The following is a 21,367-nucleotide window of genomic DNA, read 5'->3' on the forward strand; positions in this document are numbered from 1 at the left end:
TCACTCACTGATTCAATAAAAATTAATAAGCGCTGACAAATGCCAAGCATTGTTCAAGGCATTTGGGATACACTAATAGCAGGGGTCCCCAACCTCCGGGATCTAATGCCTGATGATCTGAGATGCAGCTGACATAATAATAATACAAATAAAGCCCACAATAAGTGTAATGCACTTGAATCATCCCGAAACCATCCCCCTTCCCCCAGGTCCGTGGAAAAATTGTCTTCCATGAAACCGGTCCCTGGTGCCAAAAAGGCTGGGGACCGCTGCAGAGGACAAAACACAGGAAGATCATTGGTCTAAATTTGCTTATCGCTGCAGCCTCCTTGAGTTGTTTTTAGTTACCTGAAACTATAGGCCTTTTAACTTACACCCTGCAGACTGCACACTGGCTTCACAGGTAACTAAGGAGCCTATAATTAAACAGCATAAACATTATCAAAAGGACGCTTCCTATCTTGTTTGATGTGCCTGTATTTGACACTTCGGGGAATTTTTTCCACACTACGCCACTGTCCTTGGACTTCCATAATGCTACACATTTCTGGGTTACTTCCTATTTTTCTGTCCACTTCTCAGTTTTTGAGGGTTTTCTTATTCCCAGATCATTTTTTTTCTAACTTCCAGATCACTCAATGCTGGGGTGCCAAGGTGTTTTCTATCAGGGCCACTCATTTTCTCATTTTACATCTTCTTTGAGAAATATCATCAATCTATATGACTTCATGACCATTTACACACGCACAATTCCAAACCTGCATCTCCAACCCAGATCTCCCTCTTGAGTTTTAAATCTGTACATGTAGTGCTCTGCTTAGCCATTTGGATATCGCAAACGCAATGTGGTCAAACCATTGTGATATTCTGTGCTCTGTAATTGCTCCTCTTAGGTCTCCAGCTCAGCGGACCTGTACCCGTCCCCCGTATCTGTCCACCAAGTCTCCAAGCCAGAATCCTGAATGCCAGCCATGCCTTCAACCTCCCCTTCTCTCCCCAAATCTAAGCAGTCACAGGCCTTCCTGACTCTACCTCCTACAATTCTCCAGTCTCTCCTCTCCCCCTCCCCCCATTCCTACTACCCTCATTCCTGCCATTTACCGTCACATCATCTGAATCCCAGCAACAGTCCGCCAACTGGTCTCCCCGACTCATGCCTTGGTGTCCCTCCAAGTCCTTCTCTCCCACGGGCAGAGGGATGAGGCTGCAAGTCCGATTGTGCTAAAAACCCTTCCAGAAATCCTCATCAATGCTCTCAGGACAAAGAATAAGCAACTAATATCGTATTCCTGCCTGCAAGATCTGCCCTGACTTCCCCCCACCATATACACACGCTGGACACCCTCTATCTTTCATTATCCCCAACTTGGTGCCTCCCCATGTGCTAGTCCTTCTATTTCTAACATTTTCCCAACCCAGCCCACCTTCTCCAGGATAGTTCTCATCACCCTTCAGGTTTCCTCTCAGACACTGTTCCTTCCAGGATGCCTTCCCTGAGTCTCCAGGCCTGGTGGGTGACGCTTCCACGCACCCCCGGACTTCCCGTACTTTCCTCATCATAACTGCCAAGCACCTGAACCCATTACGGGACCGTAAGTGCTGTTAGGGGAGCCCACCGTGACCCTCCTAGCATCCCTGGCGCCCAGAACGACGCCTGCAACATAACAGGTATTCAACAAACACGCAAGAGACAAATACTTTTGCTGGGGAACACTTGCTCACCGATATAATAATAACTTCATTAAGTTTTTGCCTTGGGATAGTGATTTTCTGAAAGAACACTGTTGCTTAAGAGAATGTGGACCACAATTTCTCTTTATCCGTTTTCATTTAATCTGCTTTCCATTTACCCCACTAGGGCAATCCACTGCATTAGGCGCTGAGATGCTACATAAATGATTCTACGTCACTGAGTCTGAAAGTAAACACTCTTTTCATTTTCACACAGTTACTCCAAATCACAGCTTCCAGAAGATGCCATTTCTAGGTGAGACATGAGAAACAGCTAAAAATGTGACAAAATAACAATGTCCGGTCAAGGCTGTGAAAAGCATTTCCCATAAACTTCAAGACTTTAAAAGTCTACACAACTGGGACACCAGATAAACAACGGGACTTAAAAGGCTCAAGTCTAAGAATTCGTCTCCTCTGATATAGGGGAGAGTTGTTATTTTTATTTTTAAAAGATGATGACCTTTTAATTTAAATACCAGGCTTTTTTCTCATGAATGCCTGAGAAGGGGGGAACTGTAGCCTCTGTATAAGAGAGTTATCCATTTCAGGGAGCTTCTATTTGCGTTGATAATTAAAAATAACACCTTCCAAAACGTTGCTCTAACTCGGTGAAGGAAAAAAGCACACCTCAGTGCACTTTATTATTTGCTGTGAAATGTTATCGCTAATTCCTAGCACACAGTGAAAAGGGAAGTTGCTCATTTGCACACAGTCAGTTCTGTTCTTCCGTGACCCCTGGTCTTCCTGCTCCGGTGGGGCTAGCTCTCCCGCCAGGTCTTCGTGGGACTGCAGTGAGCAACCACCTGGTGACCAGGGGAGCCGCAGCGGCCTCAACTCCATCCCTGCAGGTGGCCACACCTCCCAGCTCCCTGCCCCCATCTGGGGTGTGGCGGTGTGTAATATACAGGGGTGACAGCGTGTCCTTCCACACAGAGAGATGGTCTCCTTTCCCTCTTTTCCCTCCTCATAAGTGATATATCCAGTCATGTGAATTAAACACACCCATACTGTACAAAGCACGTGACAGGACTGTGATAGAACTGAGGTTTCACTGGAAGATCCAGTGTTGAAAAATACGGAACAATCGCCATTGTTATCCCTAACATCCTTTATATACAACATCATGCTTATTTGTAGAGATCTTCTGCAATAACCACTAACAGCATTATTTATTAATATCCTCTGATGACCAACAGGCAGTATATTACAAAGGTTTTTTTTGTGTTCCTATAAATTCCAAACAAAGGACAGAAGGTCTTAGCAGGGGTTTTCAGAGTCCACACTCGCTGGCCGTGAACCCTTAGGCAAGTCTATAACCTCGCTGGGCTACAGCTGCTTCTACTCTACTTTGGAAAAATAACAGAAGCCAGGTCAGGTGACCTCTTGAGGTCCTTGCTAAGCCTGAGAAATACCATCACGATTTTACTAATGGCCAAACAGTCCACTGCTTTCAGAATATTTTTCTCCATAACACCTAATAACCACTGTTTATAAGTAGAGTATGTGGCATCCATATACTTGAATATACGCCCAATATAATACCGCCTATTTAAACAACTGGCAACAACGTTTCACGAACCACACAAATGAATAAACAAGAGGGATCAGAGTTCTAGCGCTCTGGATTTTGCCAACACAGGTGTACAGACCAAGTCGTGTGTACATGCAGACAGCCTCAGCCTGGCATTTGTTGTTTTTCAATAAACATACTGAGCACTGACTATGTCCCAATAGGACATAGTGCTACTGTAGGCAGTCAGATGCCACAACGTCTGTGAACAAACCAGACAGAGATCCTGCCCTGCCTGGTGGAGCTCACCTTTCAGTAAGGAGAGACCGATGAGAAAAAGGCTAATACAACACATATGTAATGTATAGATTGCAGGTGATAAGAGATAGAAAAGAGAGAGAGAAAGAAAGAAAGAACACAGTAGAGCAGGGTCAGGGGATTACAGACCTATGGAAGGAGGTGACACTTTAAAATCTGGAGGTCCCAGGGAAGCTCCATTGAGAAGGTGGAATCTGAGCAAAGACTTGAAAAAGGAGTGAACCACGTGGATGGATATCTGGGGGAAGAGGGTTCTAGGAGGAGAGTGGAGCCAATGCCAACATCAGGGGCTGGAAAGCAGGGTTAGCAAGATGCCACAGAGAGGACGTTATGAGGAAGTACCGCCAGGGAGTTGAAGCAAACTTAAGGGTTGGAGGGCAGATTGTGGAGGGCTTCGTAGGCTGTCGGAGGAGCTTGAAACTTCTCTGAGTGAAGTGGGGAGCCACTGTAGGCTCTGAACAGGGGGTGTTGTGCTCTGATTTACAGAGAACTGAGAGAGAGGCAAGTGCAATACAGAGGCTTTAATTTAAAAGAAACATACTGAGTCAATTTAAGGAACTTAAGGGCTCACGAATTAGGTTACAGGTTGTTTAGAAGTAGTAGTAAGACCAATGCTCCTGTTTCAGCCACCCAAGCACTGCATTTAGGTCTCTGTGCAAATATCACCTCCTCCAGAGGTCCTCCATGATTGCATTTATATAAAATCATGGCTCCCCCTCTGAATTTATCTCCTTACCCTGCTGCTTTGTTTATCTTCGTAGTGCTCATCACTCCTTGGCAATATATCATAGGCTTATTTAATTATTTCCTATCTCCTTTAGTAGAATGTAAACTCTGAGAAGGTGAGAATCTTGCTTTTTTGGTTATCACTGTAGCTCAACACTAGAGCACCTGGCTCAGAGGGGGGATTCAGTACCAATTTGTTGAATGAATGAACAAATGTTCCAGGAGTCTAGGAGAACCCTTAAGTTCTAATTTAAAAAAACAGACTACGGAACCGGGGATTAAATAGTTAAAAATAAGCTGTCTACAAAATTATAGACCATTTTCCATCAGTAGTTGGTTTCACATTTTTACTCTTTAGAGTGATGACGGTTCACTGTAATGTTTCATTGTGTTTTTCACGAAATTGCTATATCCATATTGTGGAAAATATGGAAAATGGGAGAAAAAGAATTTAAAATTTTATGTTCCTCTACATCGTGATTAACAATTTAAAGTCTTCTTTGTAGTTTTTAAAGTTTGCTGCATTTTTACATGGCCTTGATATATCCAGAGATCGAACGATTTTCTCTGATCTTTAAAGTTTTATCTAAACTTTCTTCTGAACTTTATTTTTTTCTATAAATTTATTTACTTATTTATTTATTTTTATTTTTGACTGCATTGGGTCTTCGTTGCTGTGCCCGGGCTTTCTCTAGTTGCGGTGAGCGGGGGCTACTCTTCGTTGTGGTGCAAGGGCTTCTCATTGCGGTGGCTTCTCTTGTTGCGGAGCACAGGCTCTAGGTGCGCGGGCTTCAGTAGTTGCGGCGCGTGGGTTCAGTAGTTGTGGCTCGCGGGCTGTAGATCTCAGGCTCAGTAGTTGTGGTGCACGGGCTTAGTTGCTCCATGGCACGTGGGATCTTCCCCGACCAGGGCTCGAACCCGTGGTCCCCTGCATTGGCAGGCAGATTCTTAACCACCGTGCCACCAGGGAAGTCCTCTTCTGAACTTTAAATGCATGTGGTTGTATATGGAAACCAATAAGAAAATACAAGCCATCCAGTAACTTAAGCTCTTTACATCTACATTCCATTAAATGAAGGATTCCTGAACTAGTTTCTAGAGACACTGAGAACATTTCCCCTCTTCAATCCAAGCTCTCATTTTGCCTGATTTAAATTTATTGACTAGTGTGGGATTTTAACCTGCTAAGAAAAACATAAAGAATTTCGAGGAGAACTCTCAGAATAATAAAACCTCATTCGTTCTAAGCCCGCCATGCCCAGTTACAAATCTCATATCCCTACAGTTTATCTTAATACTTCCTACAAACGAGTACGGCATTATTAAGCAAAATCAATAACATAAAGAGTTGGAAGAGAAAAGCTCATCTACTAAAGATAAACTGCTTCCCACCACCTTAGCAATATCATATACAAAACAGTGTAACTGCAGCATGAACAGGGGCCGGCCCTTGTGGATGGGCTGACACAGTAACTGCACATTAGGGACCATATATCTCTGGTGGAAACCGTTTTGCTGCCAGGTGACCAGACTCATGGGTGCAAAATGAGGAATGACCAAGCCGGGCAATGTGAAAGGACTGCCGAAAATCTAAGAAATTTATCTTTGCAGCAAACAACTTGGAAAATGATGAAAGGTTCTTTGCCTCTTGCTGTTCACTCAGGATGTGGCAATAAAAGTTCATTTGTTTTACTCACTAGAATCCCAGACACAGCAAGTTGAATGATGCTGTAGAAAAGGGAAGGATGAATGACAGGAAAACGACATGTTTAGAGACTAAAGAGGAGACAGGGTGGAGGGGTGAGAAGGTAATTAAATCATATACCAAGGGGCTAGGTTCTCGGCCACCCACGTTGGTAAGGCCATTGTGAGGGGGGGTTGAAGATCCTTGCACTTAAGAGCTGACAATGATGTCCCTTCCTAACTCGTGGGCCTGAACTAGGCTAAGGAACATAAAGGGTTTTAAAAAATATAAAGGATGATGATGATACTACTACTAATAACGGGGTGTCAACAATTTCTTGAGAACTTATGGGATGATAGCCAATATTTTACTCTACATGTTGTTATGGACGGAACTGTGTTACCCCCTCTCCCCCCTGCCCAAATTTATATGTGAAATCCAAACCCCCAGTGTGACTATATTTGGACATGGGCCTTTACGGAAGTAATGAGGTTAAATGAGGTCCTAAGGGTGGGTCCTGATCCAACAGGACTGCGTTTCTTTTTTTTTTTTTCGCGGTACGCGGGCCTCTCACTGTTGTGGCCTCTCCCGTTGCGGAGCACAGGCTCCGGACGCGCGGGCTTAGCGGCCGTGGCTCACAGGCCCAGCCGCTCCGTGGCATGTGGGATCTTCCTGGACCGGGGCATGAACCCGTGTCCGCTGCAACGGCAGGCGGACCCTCAACCACTGTGCCACCAGGGAAGCCCCAGGACTGTGTTTCTTATGAAAAGAGGAAGAGACACCAGGAGTGTGCACACACAGAGGGAAGGCCATGTGAGGACACAGCAAGATGGCAGCCGTCTGCAAGTCGAGGAGGAGGCCTCACCAGGAACCAATCCTGCTAGCACCTGAATCTTGGACTTCTAGCCTCCAAAACTGTGAGGAAATACATTTCTGTTGTTTAAGTCACTCAGTCTGTGGTATTTTGTTATGGTAGCCCTGGCAAACTAATACAGATATGTTATCTCATGTAATCCTCATTACAATATTATCCACACTTTCAAATATGGGAATAGAAGCACAGAGAAGTTATGCAACTTCACTAAAGTTGCACAGCTACTCAGTAGTGGAACTGGAATTGAATCCAAGCAATGATTACAGGACTCACGTTCTGAACAGCTGATGTAACATAATACAAGGTAATGTGATTAATATCCACAGTGATACAAAATGGATGCTTTTATCAGAAAAACCCACAGCAAATACAAACTTCTATATCTACTATGTGCAATTTTAGTTTCCCTCTACTCCCATTCCCATCATACAAACAATAAGCATTTTTTGAGCCAATCTATCTCAGCCACTTTCTGAGGGGGTCTGGCATCAAGCCTTATGAAGTCCATGTTCTCCTGGAGTTAACGTGCTAGTGAGGAAAGCCGGCCAACAACAGAACAGAAAAAAGCAGACAGCGATAATGCAAAGACAAAAATAAAACCGGAAGTTGTGGTGACAGGCGGCGGCCAGCCTGGTCCTTTCCTCCACAGCCAGTTACTGAGACCACAAACAGGACACAGCTCCGAATCCTCGGGCAACTCCTAATGGGGGCTGGCAGGCCCCAGACTCAATGTCCCCTGTTTCTTCCCCTATAAAATGGGCTTTTGCTCTAACAGTCTATGGCTTCTTTGATTAAGTCAGGAAGTTACTCCGGCAATATTTACCCTAACTCAGTTATTAGGTATGATGGAAATAATAAATACTATAATTAAATGTATCCTCTCCTTTAAAGGATTCCTGAAATTTTCCTGTAAGAGACATAAAGTTTTGCAGGAAGAAAGGAGGGAGGGGGAGGGATCATTTAACTGGATCTGAACAGGCTTTCGCCAGGACAGTAATCTTTATTTAAGCCCTGGGATGCTGAGCGTGTAATACCATACCTGTGGTCAGACACTTCCCATCTTCACCGGGGAGGGAATATAGAGAAAGGATTTTGAGATGAAACATGGAAACTTAAGGTCAGTATAAGGGAGGGTTTGGGGGGCCTGTACAGAAATAAGACATTGGAGAAAAGTGACAAAATGATGCATTCTTTTTCTCTGGAGAGCTTAATCAACCAAAGAAACTGTATCTTGGTATGTCTCGCCCAGAAGTAGAAGGACGATGTGACTCGCCGGAGGGATGCCTTGGGGCCAGGAGGCTCTGCTAATGAACAAAGGCGGTTTGAAACAGCACAGCGTCACACCCTACCTGCTGCATCCCCTGCCACTAGGGCGAGAGCAGCGCCACCTCCTACTTGCAGCGTTTCAGGGTGGCAATGTGTGCTAAGAAAAAATACTTCCAAAGTGCCGTCAGGAGGCTCCATGGCAGGAATGCATGGGGTGAACTGTACCACCAGAGGAATAAGGACCAACTCACTGAAGACAGTGGAATCAGACAGAAGCGCCCAAGTTAGAAACACAGCCTGCCTTTCTGTATCAGAACACAAACTAGGCATGTAGAAGACCTACAAAAACATGGAAAACTGACTGCACGGTCAGAATTACAGGATCACGTTGATGATCAGGGTGGACCTTTAAAGCGGAACATGTGATTTAATAATCTGGCCCAACAAATAATACTGGCCTCAAATAATAAGATCTAGAACAGACAATTATTACTGATGACTGTAACAAGACTGGAATAACAGTTCATCATTTCTCTTAAAGCCTTAAATGAAGGATGGTGAGAGGAAGGGGAGGGGAGTGAAGAATAGTTAATGGGTAAACCACTGCATACCTTCGTATTTAAAGGCAGTAGTTCAATCAGCAAAAGACACGGGATAAGTTCACCAGCAGACACTTTTGGACACATTCACAGTGCATTTGTAATCACTGGAAATATTATCATTTGAAACATGTGTACATTTATATAAAATTATATATAATTTTCTCCACTTTGATTTGTCCTATTGTTGGGAGATGGACGGCCCCAAAAAATCTGTTAGAGAAATTCTAGGTGCTTGTGGATTTTTAACATTTGTCCTGGGAACCCCTAGTGCCTGAAAGAGCCTGAGCAATTAAATTCACCCCAGCTGTGTGTGTTCAGACACCAACAGGCTCACCACCAGTACTGACACCATTCCTTGGGCCACATCATTTGTCTCAGCATCCTATGGTTTGATTCCAGTGCTGAGAAAAAGGGAGCTTTCGTTCCCTCTATAATAGCAATCACTTCAGCGCTGTCTGCTACATCCTCTGATCTCTCCAGAAGTGTCTAGAGTTTTAAAGGTTCAAACTCTGATAAAGTGGTACAGAAAACTGAATCCAACTCCAAGAACTATGCACACAGATTCCATGCACGGCTCTTTTCTGGCTCATGGAGACTGGAGCGGTCCCCTTACCTTTATCATAGATTTCCTTCAAGACCCCTCGTTTTATTAGCTCCTCTCTGCTTTGCCTCATCGATATTTTCCTTTCCAGGGCTGCGAGCAAAACACAGAGAAGCAGGGGTGAGTAGGTAACAAAGACGTTTCTAAAAAGCATCGTATTTTAAGATGTATTGAAATGTCATATATGGGAAAGCTTCCGTAAGTTATACTTTACTAATGTAAGCTAATGATACCAGTTAATACGTTTTGATACTATGATCAGCATTTTAATCCAATTATTTAATCATCAAGACAATCAAATTACCTATGAGGTAGGCACTTTTAATCTCATTTTATTTAACCGTGATATATGGTTGAGGAAACTGTACCATAGAGCAGCTCAACAACCTATCAGAGTCATACTGAGAAGAGCATCCAGGATTCAAAGCCAGAAAACACTACCTCTGCCCTCAGCTTAACCTCTGCATCACACATCTTCCTGAGTGTGGCCTTTCCTCACAGGTGGGATTTCTTTTTTAATTACCTAGTGCATACAGATCATGTCTCATTGAGGATTTTGTTGCTTCCCAACTATTTTAAAAGTCATTTGAAAATATCTCCTAAAAAGCTCCCTGGATTGGCACCCAGGTTCCCGAGGAGAGCCTAGGGGGCGGTGGGAGACCTCCATGCGACACCCACCCACTGCTCTCCTCTCTTGGCTCCAAACAAGGAACGGACTGTTCAGTTCCCAAACACACTTCCACTTGACCAGTCATTCACCTGAGCCAACCGTTTGGGCAGGTGGGAGCTGCAGGGGGGAAGAGGGAGCGCTTCCTCTCCGATCAGTGGGTATGATGGAGGGCAAGGCAAGTGGAAACAGAGCCCCAGAGTGGGGAAGTGAGGGCAGCACGAAAGGGCAGGCCTGTGGCCCCAGGTAGGGAAGGGGAAACCAGCAGAACCTGTAGAGGAAAGAAAGCTATTCCAGCAGCTGACATTTCAGTAAACACGGAATGGAGGAGGTGAGAGGTGACAGCAATCGCTTTTGTCAACTTGAGATTCTTTATATCCTTTGGATACACAATTATTCAGGGGGGAAAATACCAGTTATAAAATAAGGAAACAATTTTATGCACACAAATTTAGATGCAGATTACACATACACACACACACCCCTCAAGAGAATTTCATGCAAAGAATAGGAGTAAGAACTAGAAAGAAAGCAAGGAAACAAGAATTGTGATTGCAACTATGTTACCCACTAGCTGTGTGCCCTTAATCAAGTCACTGTGCCAGTCTGGGAAGACACTGGTGCCCCCACCCCAGCCACCACGATTTACCCACAGACGTGAGGGCAGGAAGGTTGTACAGAAGGGCAAGGGTTAAAGGTGAGCGGGAGAATCAATGGAGCGGTGTTCGTTTTGGGAGGTGAAGGAGTTTTATGTCCCAACCCAAATAGCAAGATATGGTGGGAAGAGGGCAGACGGGGTTCTCGTGCAGAAGAGGGATGCCCGGGGAAGGGGAAGAGAGGTGCGTGCAGCTCGGTTAGAAAGTTCTGCCTGATTTTAAAAAAGATTTGCTCAGCAGCACGGTGGGAAAGATGGAACAGGCAAGATGAAGCAGGGGTTTTTAAGTAAAAAGTTTGTTAGCGATCTTTTGGGTGAATAAACAGGTGCTTTGCCATCCTGTACTGAACCATGTAAATGAACAGATTTCTCTTCAACAAAATGAGGATTCCCAGGGGCTTTTCAAAACCGTGGAGTCAAGAGGATGAACCTGACCCACGGTACTCAGGGAAGGATCTGCAGCGAGGCGGACAGAGCCCTAGACGCAGAGGTCCGAGATCTCAAGTATCAGCAGAATACGGTCACTGTCAGGCCAACCACTTAGGTATCCGGACCTCAGCTGTCTCTCCGCACTCATTCAACAACTGAGGACCAGTTGCCTGGAGTGCAAAGCTACTCTGTCAGGGACTGGAGATGATGGTGACCAAAGGGACAGCCCCTCCCTCACAGGGATTAGAGACTAATGTGTGATTCAGTCATCAAATGATGATATCACCTAATGTGTGACTGCAAATTGAGATGGGCCTCATAAAAGAAGACATGGTTCCTTGGGGCTTCCCTGGTGGCACAGTGGTTAAGAATCCGCCTGCCAATGCAGGGGACATGGGTTCAAGTCCTGGTCGGGGAAGATCCCACATGCCGTGGAACAACTAAGCCCGTGCACCACAACTACTGAGCCTGTGCTCTAGAGCCCACAAGCCACAACTACTGAGCCCGTGCGCCACAACTACTGAAGCCTGCACGCCTAGAGCGCGTGCTCCGCATCAAGAGAAGCCACCGCAATAAGAAGCCCACGCACCGCAAGGAAGAGTAGCCTCCACTCACCGCAACTAGAGAAAGCCCGCATGCAGCAACAAAGACCTAATGCAGCCAAAAATAAAATAAATAATTTTTTTTAAAAAAAGAAGAAGACATGGTTCCATCAGAGCATATGATAAATAACCTCCTCCACTGGGGAGTTAGAAAAGGCTTTTCTGAGGAAGAAACCCCAGAGCTGAGTTTGAAAGATAAATATACCTTATCTTAGCCCAGGGCAGTTGGGTAGGAGCTGATGGAAACACTCCAGATACAGCAAGCTTGGCAACGGCTCCTGACGGAGGAATCAGGGTGCCGTGGACAAGCAGAAAGCAATCTGGTATGACTGTACCACCAGCACCAGGTGTAGAATGATGCTTTAAGATGTGGCCAAAGGGGCAGGGGGCCTGGGCCATGCAAAGGCCTTATTGACCATGTTATTCGAAGGGAAATGGGAAGAAGTGATCAGATTTAAGTATCTGAAAGACCAACGCCCATTTCAGTGTGGAGGATGGGTTGGAGGGAGGCCAGTTACCAGGTGATTACAGAAGTCTGGGCAGAAGACGATGGCAGCTACCCTAAGATGCTAAAGACAGACACAGAGACAAGGGATACACTCAAGACACGTGAAGGTGGCAATGTGGCCACGACCTGAAGGTAAGGATTGGCCATGGGGTGTGCAGGGGAGAGAGGGGTCAACGAGGACTCCTTGGTTCTTGACTTGAGTAACTAAATGGACAGTGGTGTCAATGACTACGGTACGGAACACAGAAGGAGAATCAGGCACGGCGGGAGGATGGTGAGCTCAATGTCATCAACACCCAGGAGGAGCTATCAGGTATGTGCTCGGGAAATGTAGTGGGATACATCATGAAACAGGGATGATGAGACTGTCCTATACGTGGCAGTGTTTCTCAAACTTTTCCCTGTGATTACTCCTAATGGTAAAGGAGTAATGCCAGGGGCTCCAAGGGTATGACTGAAGTTGCCTGTCCCAAGCATGCCATTTCTTTAATGTATTGAGTTTTTCCTTAAGAACGAAGGTGGAGCTCACAAAATATATCTGCTCTTATTTAAATAAGAAAGTACCCCCCCTCCACCCTCTCCCACATGCACACCAATTTCCACCTTTAACTGACATTCCGGGAAAAGGTGGCTTATTTATGCCTTCGCTTTGTCCATTTCCTGTGCAGAACCCTGTGCCCAGAGAGGATACACAGATCATTGTGAGAAGGGTGGATGTCATGTCACTTAATTTAATCTTCACCACAGTCCTGCGAAGTGTTATTATTCCCATTATACAGATGTGGCACCTGAGGCCCAGCAAAATTAACTTGCTCAGGGTCACAGAGCAGTAAGTAGAAGAGCAGAAAGAGATTTTAAAGCCTATGGGGGTTTTTTTTTGCCTCCACAATACCACTTTATTATGGAGATTGTTATTATGTATATAGGCTCTAAATATAATCTAATGTATACCGCTTTAAAAATGGAAGGCAAGAATAAACAACAAGGTCCTACTGCACAGGATACTATATTCAATATCCTGTGATAAACCATAATGGAGAAGAATATGAAAAAGAATATATATATGTATAACTGAATCACTTTGCTGTACAGCAGACATCAACACACTGTAAGCCAACTATACTTCAAGGGAATAAGTTTTTAAAAATAGAAGGCAATTTTATTACTAGTTTATCTGGGGCTGAGCATCACAGTAAAATAACATAATTACACTTTGGTTCAGGAGCTTCTTCCTTCTAAGACACTCTTCACTATCTCTCTTAACAAGGTATACGTGATGCCTCTCTGCTAATCTTATTTTCAGCAGTTCCTCCAAAGTTCCAGCTAAGTGTAACTGGGGTCAAAGACAAGCTCACCCACTGCCCGAGGGAGTGAAATAAAATGGGCTCTTGGGGCAGGAGGACAACTCAAATCACCTGCCCTGGGCTACTACTAAGCCATAACCCCCCCGGGGGAAGAGGATTCCATGTGGGGAGAAAGAAAATATAACGGTTTCCTTTTCACCGACCAAGGCTAGGTCCGATCCTCCCTCTCCAACAATTCTGGCTTTGGGTAAAACAAAGACAAAAAAAGAAGAGAAGAGAAGAGATTATGAAAAGTTAAGGAAGTCAGAAGACGAGGAACGATGCATCGGAGAAGAGAAAGTATAACGTGTACTGCATCTGTCCAAAGGATAGGAGGAAGAAATCAGGTAAGTGCGCACCGAGGTGTGATAGGGAGCTGATTAACTGGGGGATGTTGGTCTCTGGGAGATGGGAGATGGAAGTTAACAGAACAACATCATTTATCTCTTAAAAGGAAAATAAAACTGAAAAGCTACTTCGTTAAACTGGTGGCAAAAAGCACACAAGTAGGTAACATTTTTATATAAAAAAATAAAGTAAGGACTTAGTTTAAAATAAGAAGATCTACTATATAAGGATCACTCCAATATTATTCAGTTATTAAAGCACAGGGCAAATAAAATCTGAGTGACCACACATGGGCATGTGCTGGTGTAAACTTTTTGGTTATGAAACTGGAACGTAGTGATTGTTGCACGACTCTTCAGTTTTACTAAAATCATTGAGCTGTACTCGTCCAAAGCATTAATTTTATGTTGTGTAAATTACACCTCAATCAAGCTGTTATGAAAAAAAGAAATAGTGACCACCAGGGCAAAAACATGAGTTAAAAACAAAAATAGTAAATCTAAGCAGACGATTAAATTAAACTTTAGGCCACAGTCAGCAAGAGGACAACAGTAAAATACAAGGATTAGATGTGTAGCATACAAAAGTAACTTTCTAAAAACAATTATTTTAACCTCTAACAGGATAGAAACAAAATAGAAAAAGCAGGAAGCTGGTTTCCCCCCAAAATGAAAATACAGCTCAGAGCACAACAACGCAACTCCTTGGATCTTTAGAAAAGAACCAAATCTCCAGGCGGTAGGAGGTGCAGAACACTGTAATAGGCTCTTTTTTTTTTTTTTTTGCGGTACGCGGGCCTCTCACTGTTGTGGCCTCTCCCGTTGCGGAGCACAGGCTCCGGACGCGCAGGCTCAGCGGCCATGGCTCACGGGCCCAGCCTCTCCGCGGCATGTGGGATCTTCCTGGACCGGGGAACGAACCCGTGTCCCCTGCATCGACAGGCGGACTCTCAACCACTGCGCCACCAGGGGAGCCCTGTAATAGGCTTTTGAGATGGGCCTGTGGTGACTGAAACATCAAAACCAAATTGCATAAACCAGCAAATGTGCAAGGCTACTGCAGGGACACCCGGTCTAAAATTCTATGCCAGCATGTGAGACAGCCTGAAGAGGAAAAGGCTAAAAATGACTGGCTGGCTTTTAGACGCAAACAAAGACAAAGAATTAGTTGAGTAGGTCCAAACACATCTTAAAAAGCTTCACATACCCCTCTTTTCTCGCCTGAAATGAGTGCGAGAAGTACTTCTCAATTACTGTACCAAAAATGGCCCCAAATTGCCCCCCAAAATTATATGAAAAGGTTGGCATGTCCAAGGAAGGCTCTGGAAGCTCGTCATGAAACAAAAGATTCATATAAAAACCATGCAGAAAACCGTGAAAGGCCTTTTTTTTTTTTAACATCTTTATTGGAGTATAATTGCTTTACAATGGTGTGTTTCTGCTTTATAACAAAGTGAATCAGCCCTACATATACATATATCCCCATATCTCCTCCCTCTCGTGTCTCCCTCCCACCCCTCTAGGTGGTCACAAAGCACCGAGCTAATCTCCCTGTGCTATGCGGCTGCTGGCATAGGTATTCTTGCATTTTATCACCATCTATTGACCGTGCCTTTTTATTTTTCGTACTTCTGATACGTTGACATCTAGGAGCCATGCTGATCCTAGAGACAGACAGCCCCTCCCAGGGCTAACAGATTCCTACAGATAGTAAGTGACTTGCCTGTGAGCCTGCCTTTCATATGCAAAGCGACCACTCCAGAGCCCCTATCCTCAATCATCTCCTTTACAGAGTCCTTGCACTACAGGCCAAGGTTCTCCTGCCCTCATCACCCCAGGGCCAGGTACCAGACAACTAGAGACAGTCCTCATGCCCCAGAGTCACTAAAATGATTCACCCTAGCCAGGCACACCTGCTAACCCTGTCCTGCACATTCCTTCCTGTGGAAACCGCAATAAAGGCTCTTGCCCACGTTCTCCTCCCTTTCTGCTTCCTGAACAACCCTGGGGCTTCTCCACGTGGCTCTCCATGGCCTGGCATGACCCGTTCTCTTCGGGATCTGTGAATGTAACAGACTCTCTTTTCAATGGCAATTGTCTCTTGACCTGTGGGCTTCACCATACCTGAATAATACTAAAGCCTACATTTTAAAACACACCTATTCTTGCACTGGTTTGTAAACAAAGGGAAAAACTAATGAGGGTTTTGGTTTTCACAGCTTTATGTTCCTTTCTATTGCTCTGAAGTCTGTTTACATTTGAGCGAGTGCTTTAGTCACAGAAAGTCTGGTGAAGGACCGATTCTCAGCAGTAACTTCCACCAAAGCACAGAGACTAACTCTGGTAATGGAGTGACAGCAGTTCTAATCACTACCGTAAACCTCTTTTGAGCCACCACTGCAGTAGATGCCGTATTTACTAAAAGCCCGTTCCCCATCACCTCCCCCTAATTATTTTTTGTTCAGTCTCCCTATCCACATGGTACGTGCTAAGCCACGGAATCCTATGCTTCTTTAACATCAGTGAATTTAAAACAGGCATCTTGGATGGGCTTGTTCTGCTTAGTGAATGCCTGAGATGGATGACTTTGTTAAAAATAACTAGGACATTCTCTTTTTATTTTTTTCATGTGCTCACATACACGTGTTCTTTAATTTTTTTATTTATAAAAATACATGAAACATTTTCACTGTAAATAATTCAAGAAACAGAAAACAAACTCCTTTTTCATTGTCCCTCCTTCCATAGACCCAACTCATCAAGTCTCACTACTGCCCTTCTTTGATATTTTCATTCTCTTTTCCTTCTTCCCTCTCTCTCCCTCTTTCCCACACACACCCAACACTATATAAATACAGTTTTTAAAACCACAAATGGGATCGTTCTGGTCATATTGCTCTATAACTCTTTTTTCTCCTCTCATTTATAAATATGTTTTAGAGATCTTCCCATCAGTACATACAGAAGCACCTCATTCTTTTTGAGTACCACATACCATGACATGGGATATAAGCGCCAGAACTTATTTCACCATCTGCAGCTGAAGAAAATTTAAGTTGCTTTGCATTTTTGGCCTACAAATATTGCTATTGTGAATATGCCTGTTCAGGCACCCATGTGAACAGGTAAACGAATTTTTCTAAAATATATCACTAGGCTTACTGGGCAGGGTATTTTCGCTGTGCTCCCCATACTGACGGAAGAAAGAAACTCTTGTATTTCATAAAATGAGGAAATGGGGAAAAAAAGTAATATTGATGCTTTTTCAGTCATCTGGTTCTCAGAGTACCAGAGCAGGGAGTTGTTCATATTTTTCTCTAGGATAATCTATCTCTGTTGAATTCTCTGCTCAACTGCCTTTAAATTACATTCTGTATGGGATAGAAGTTTGAAGGGGGGAAAACAATTGAGAAATGATGAAATCTGCAGTAGCTTACTGCAGAGTCGTATGCTTTCAGTGGTTAGAATAGTCAACTTGCAAGTAAAATCTGTAGCTTTTATCCCTTTAAAATTTGACAACTCCAGTGAAAGTGAATTTATGCTAGAGATCTACAAGTAGCAAATGGAGAGACCCTCCAGAACCTGGAACCTACCTCTACTTCCCAGCTGACATCATCAATACGGAAAATTATTAATATGATGCAACTATGTCCTAGAAGGACCCAACATGAAACAACCAACCCACATTTACACTATCTCCAGAGAAAATGCATCCATTTTCCTTAAGATGAAGAGACTCTCTTTCAAAATTAAATGTAAACGGGCTTCCCTGGTGGTGCAGTGGTTGAGAGTCCGCCTGCTGATGCAGGGGACACGGGTTCGTGCCCCGGTCCGGGAAGATCCCACATGCCGCACAGCTGCTAGGCCCGTGAGCCGTGGCCGCTGGGCCTGCGCGTTCAGAGCCTGTGCTCTGCAATGGGAGAGGCCACAACAGTGAAAGGCCCGTGTACCGCAAAAAAGAAAAAAAAATTAAATGTATACATACAATATATAAAAGAGGGGAAAGGAGAGCAAGGATTTGGAGGAAGGGATAAATCCAGAGGTCTTCCATTTCAAAAGATCAGATGACAAATACCAGTTGATCTTCTATTTCATAAGGAAATTAAGGAGAAAAGCAACAAGGTTGTCAATCTAAATGCTGTGTTGAAGAAAGAAGTAGAAAAGAATGCAATTTTAAACATCTAGTTTCAGACAGAATGGTATGATAAACACATTCAAGAAGTCCTGTTAATCTAGAAGCAATCTGTATGAGCACCGACTTTTACCAACAGATGATGTTGAGGGGTCCTATGAATATCTAAACATTTTGCTAAATGTAGGATCACTAGGCAAGAAGGTTTTTGATTACTTGATTATCCAAAGAAAGCTTATTGAATTACTAATTCAAAATGAAAAATCGCTTTTAACATATTTGGCAATTAAGGCCGAGTGAGCCTCAAAATCAGAAAGACTGAACAACGTCCAACTGTATAGCACAGAGAACTATATTCAATATCTTGGGATAAACCATAATGGAAAAGAATATATATATATAAACAGAATCACTTTGCTGTACAGCAGAAATTAACACATTGAAATCAACTACACTTTAATAAAAATTTTTTTAAAAACCAGAGAGATTGACCAGTTTAGAACTATTTTCTCCTCTAAAAATCTAAACCATGTGGAAATTTCATCTAAAAGATTGAATCTAAGGTGTAATTGTCCTCATCACATAATAAGCATAGATCCTGATTCACACTGTTACAGCGTGAACTCCAGCGACGGTCCAAGTGGATGGGGTGCATGAATAAGGTTCCTCATCTCTAACATGGTAACCTACCCAACGTACTCGTGCAACACTGAGTAGCTAGCTTACATAAACTCTTCCCGGCCCATGAGGTAGGAGATGAGATTGTTTATTTACTGTTGTTTGTGATTACATCCAAGTCATCTAGATCAGCACTTTCCACAGTCTGTTCTGCAGAATAGTAACCCCCAGAGATGCTCTGAGGAAAGGGTTGGAGGACAATAGTTTTGGGAAATGCCATGTACCACTGGAGAATCACAGTGTTTGTTAGCAGGAGAGGACCTAAAGAAACCAGTTTAACTCAGTTTAACCCAGTGTTTCTCCCAAATTCATTTGACAGTATGACCCTTTCATGGAGTACCATGGGTCTTTCATTCCGAGGAAAATCTTCTGCGAAACAATGATCTAAATTCCAGGTTGCAGGAAGCAAATGTGGTTGTTCTGTTGTAAAAAGGAACCAGGGAGGTCAGCTTTTCTAACTCAGCAGGGACACAGGGGGGCCAAGATCTTTCATAAGGAGCTTTCTGGTCAATGTTTGAATCAAACACAACAGAAAACCTAAAGTCCTGCAATATTAAATGAGCAAAGGCATGACTGAAAGATCCAGAAAGATCCTAATGGAGCAAAGTGACCAGCCATCCATCTACCAGTCCTCCTGTGGTCCTAGTAGAGACTTCAGCTGGTAGACATCTGCATTCCAGTGACCTCCCCAGATGGGCAGTCCCCCATCCATTCTCCAGATAAGTAAAGACTAGACTTAAACTTGATCAGCTCAATACTTCAGAGTATCTGTCCAAAACAACAATCTGGGTTTTGACATAATTGGTATTAGGTACTTCTTTCTGACAGTAATGCAGACAGTATAATTTCCTCTGGAGTCAGAGAGCATGAGAGTTGGACATGTCATTAGCATAGACAAGGCGATTTATTTCCCTCTTACTGTGGGAGAAATGCCTGCAGTCAGGTCCCACAGGAGCCTTATCCACTGATGAAGTGTATGAGAAAAAGGATCACAGACTCATTTCAAGCTTAAGTTGTGCTGTTAAAAGCACCTTTTTCATGGATCTTGATTGGATCCTGGTTTGAACAAACTAGCTATCAAAGCATTTGGGGGTCAGTTGGGAAAATATGAATATGAACTGGGTATTAGACGATATTTTAGGGAATTACTATTAGTTTTGCTACCTATGATAATGGAATTGGGGTTACAGAGGACATTTTCTTGAGTTTTTAGAGATGAATGATTAGAGATGTCTGTCATTTACTTCAAAACACTTCAGGAAAAAAAAAAAAAGCAATGAATATGGCCACATCTTAGTAACTGTTAGGTGATGGCTATATAACTCTACAATTAAACTGTGCAATGATATCATTATACAATTCTCTCATGTTTGAAAATTCTCAGAATAAAATGTAAACGCACAAAATGAATGAATCTTACAAGTAATGCTGAGTGAAAAGAGCAAGACAAAAGAACACACACACCGTGATTCCATTTATATAAAGTTCAAAACTGGCAAAACTAAATATATGGTTTAGAGATGCATCTCTCTAAACTTTAAAACTACAAAGAAAAGGATATGATGACAATAAAAAATCAGGACAGCGGCCACCTTTGGTGGGGAGGGAAATTGCAATCACAGAGGCACATTAAGGGGCTCCCAGATACTGTCAATTTTTTCTTTTTCTTTGATGTGGCAGCAGTTATATGCACTTTATAACCAACTGTTAAACTGTACATTGATGCTTAATGCATTTTCTCAATGTATGTTTTATTTTCCAAAGCAAAAGCATTCAAAGGACCTCGTTACTAATTCTGCTTCTCTTTTCACTGATGTATTAGCCTCTGAAGGGGAGTAAAAAACTCAGCCACCACAGAATGAAATTATACAGTTGGCCAGCAGACAACTCTTGCTGATGAAAGAAAGGGTGATCATAGGCAATAAAAGCCACAAGTTCTTTCCTGGTCATTTCTTCAAATAGTTCAGATACGAGCACAGAATGGTTGCTCTTAATGCCTGCAGGTATCTGGGCAGCAGAAGAGGGACCTGAAGTTTGAGGGGGAGAAAGCTGGCAGAAAGTTTTCGAGGTGAGTAATTTTGCAGAAGTAAGTATTCTGATTTTTGAAAATAGGTTGAACTGTTCTTGGAGTCCATCCTTGAAGTCGCATGTAAGAAGCAACTTCGGGGAATTAGTTTTGCAAGGATCAGGCTCAACACTCTTGGGAGGGCACCGAGGAAAGCTTATGTTACAATTGGCAGATTCCATCTTCTCTCTCTCTACCCCAATCTGCACAGGAAAACTTCAGACCAAATTCGAACAGAATAACTATCAGTTTTCTCTTCGGAGATTTACAAGACACAGTAGAAATAATTCCTTCTCCATTTATTGGTCCCCTCTTATGGGAACATGGTAGAACAATGATTTAATAAAACTAAGATCTGAAAAGTAATGTAGGTTAAGCCCTGTTTACAACCTTCATTTTGTCTTTTCACCTATATATCACCTATTACAAGGGACTTTATTTCATTAAATGTGGAACAGGTGGCCCTACGGTGATAGAGAATGCAATGTAATGAAAGTATTTATGTTAGAAATAAAGGTTTGATGTTTTGGTGTTTGCTTCTTTTACTTGCAGGGAAGTGTGTCCTAACATCTAATTCTTTTTGTGATTGTGTACCAAGCTACAATTCACATTTCCATCATATTCTC

General features: G+C 43.2%; 1 protein-coding gene and 1 long non-coding RNA gene across 15 annotated transcripts in view; one reads left to right on the plus strand and one right to left on the minus strand.

Annotated features, from left to right (window-relative positions):
• Nucleotides 1–21,367, plus strand: part of LOC125965553 (uncharacterized) — a 943,317-nt gene that overhangs the window by 121,142 nt on the left and 800,808 nt on the right. The window lies entirely within an intron of this gene.
• Nucleotides 1–21,367, minus strand: part of PHACTR1 (phosphatase and actin regulator 1) — a 548,258-nt gene that overhangs the window by 102,204 nt on the left and 424,687 nt on the right. For 13 of the 14 annotated variants that reach the window (XM_033434879.2, XM_033434878.2, XM_033434883.2 and 10 more), the window contains one exon: nt 9,328–9,408. The exons of the other annotated variant lie outside the window; for it this stretch is intronic. In XM_033434879.2, the coding sequence (XP_033290770.1) occupies nt 9,328–9,408 (81 nt within the window). The remainder of the gene's footprint in view (nt 1–9,327; nt 9,409–21,367) is intronic. 14 annotated transcript variants of the gene reach the window in all.

The sequence above is a fragment of the Orcinus orca genome, chromosome 10, assembly GCF_937001465.1.
Source record: "Orcinus orca chromosome 10, mOrcOrc1.1, whole genome shotgun sequence".
Classification (NCBI taxonomy): Eukaryota; Metazoa; Chordata; class Mammalia; order Artiodactyla; family Delphinidae; genus Orcinus; species Orcinus orca.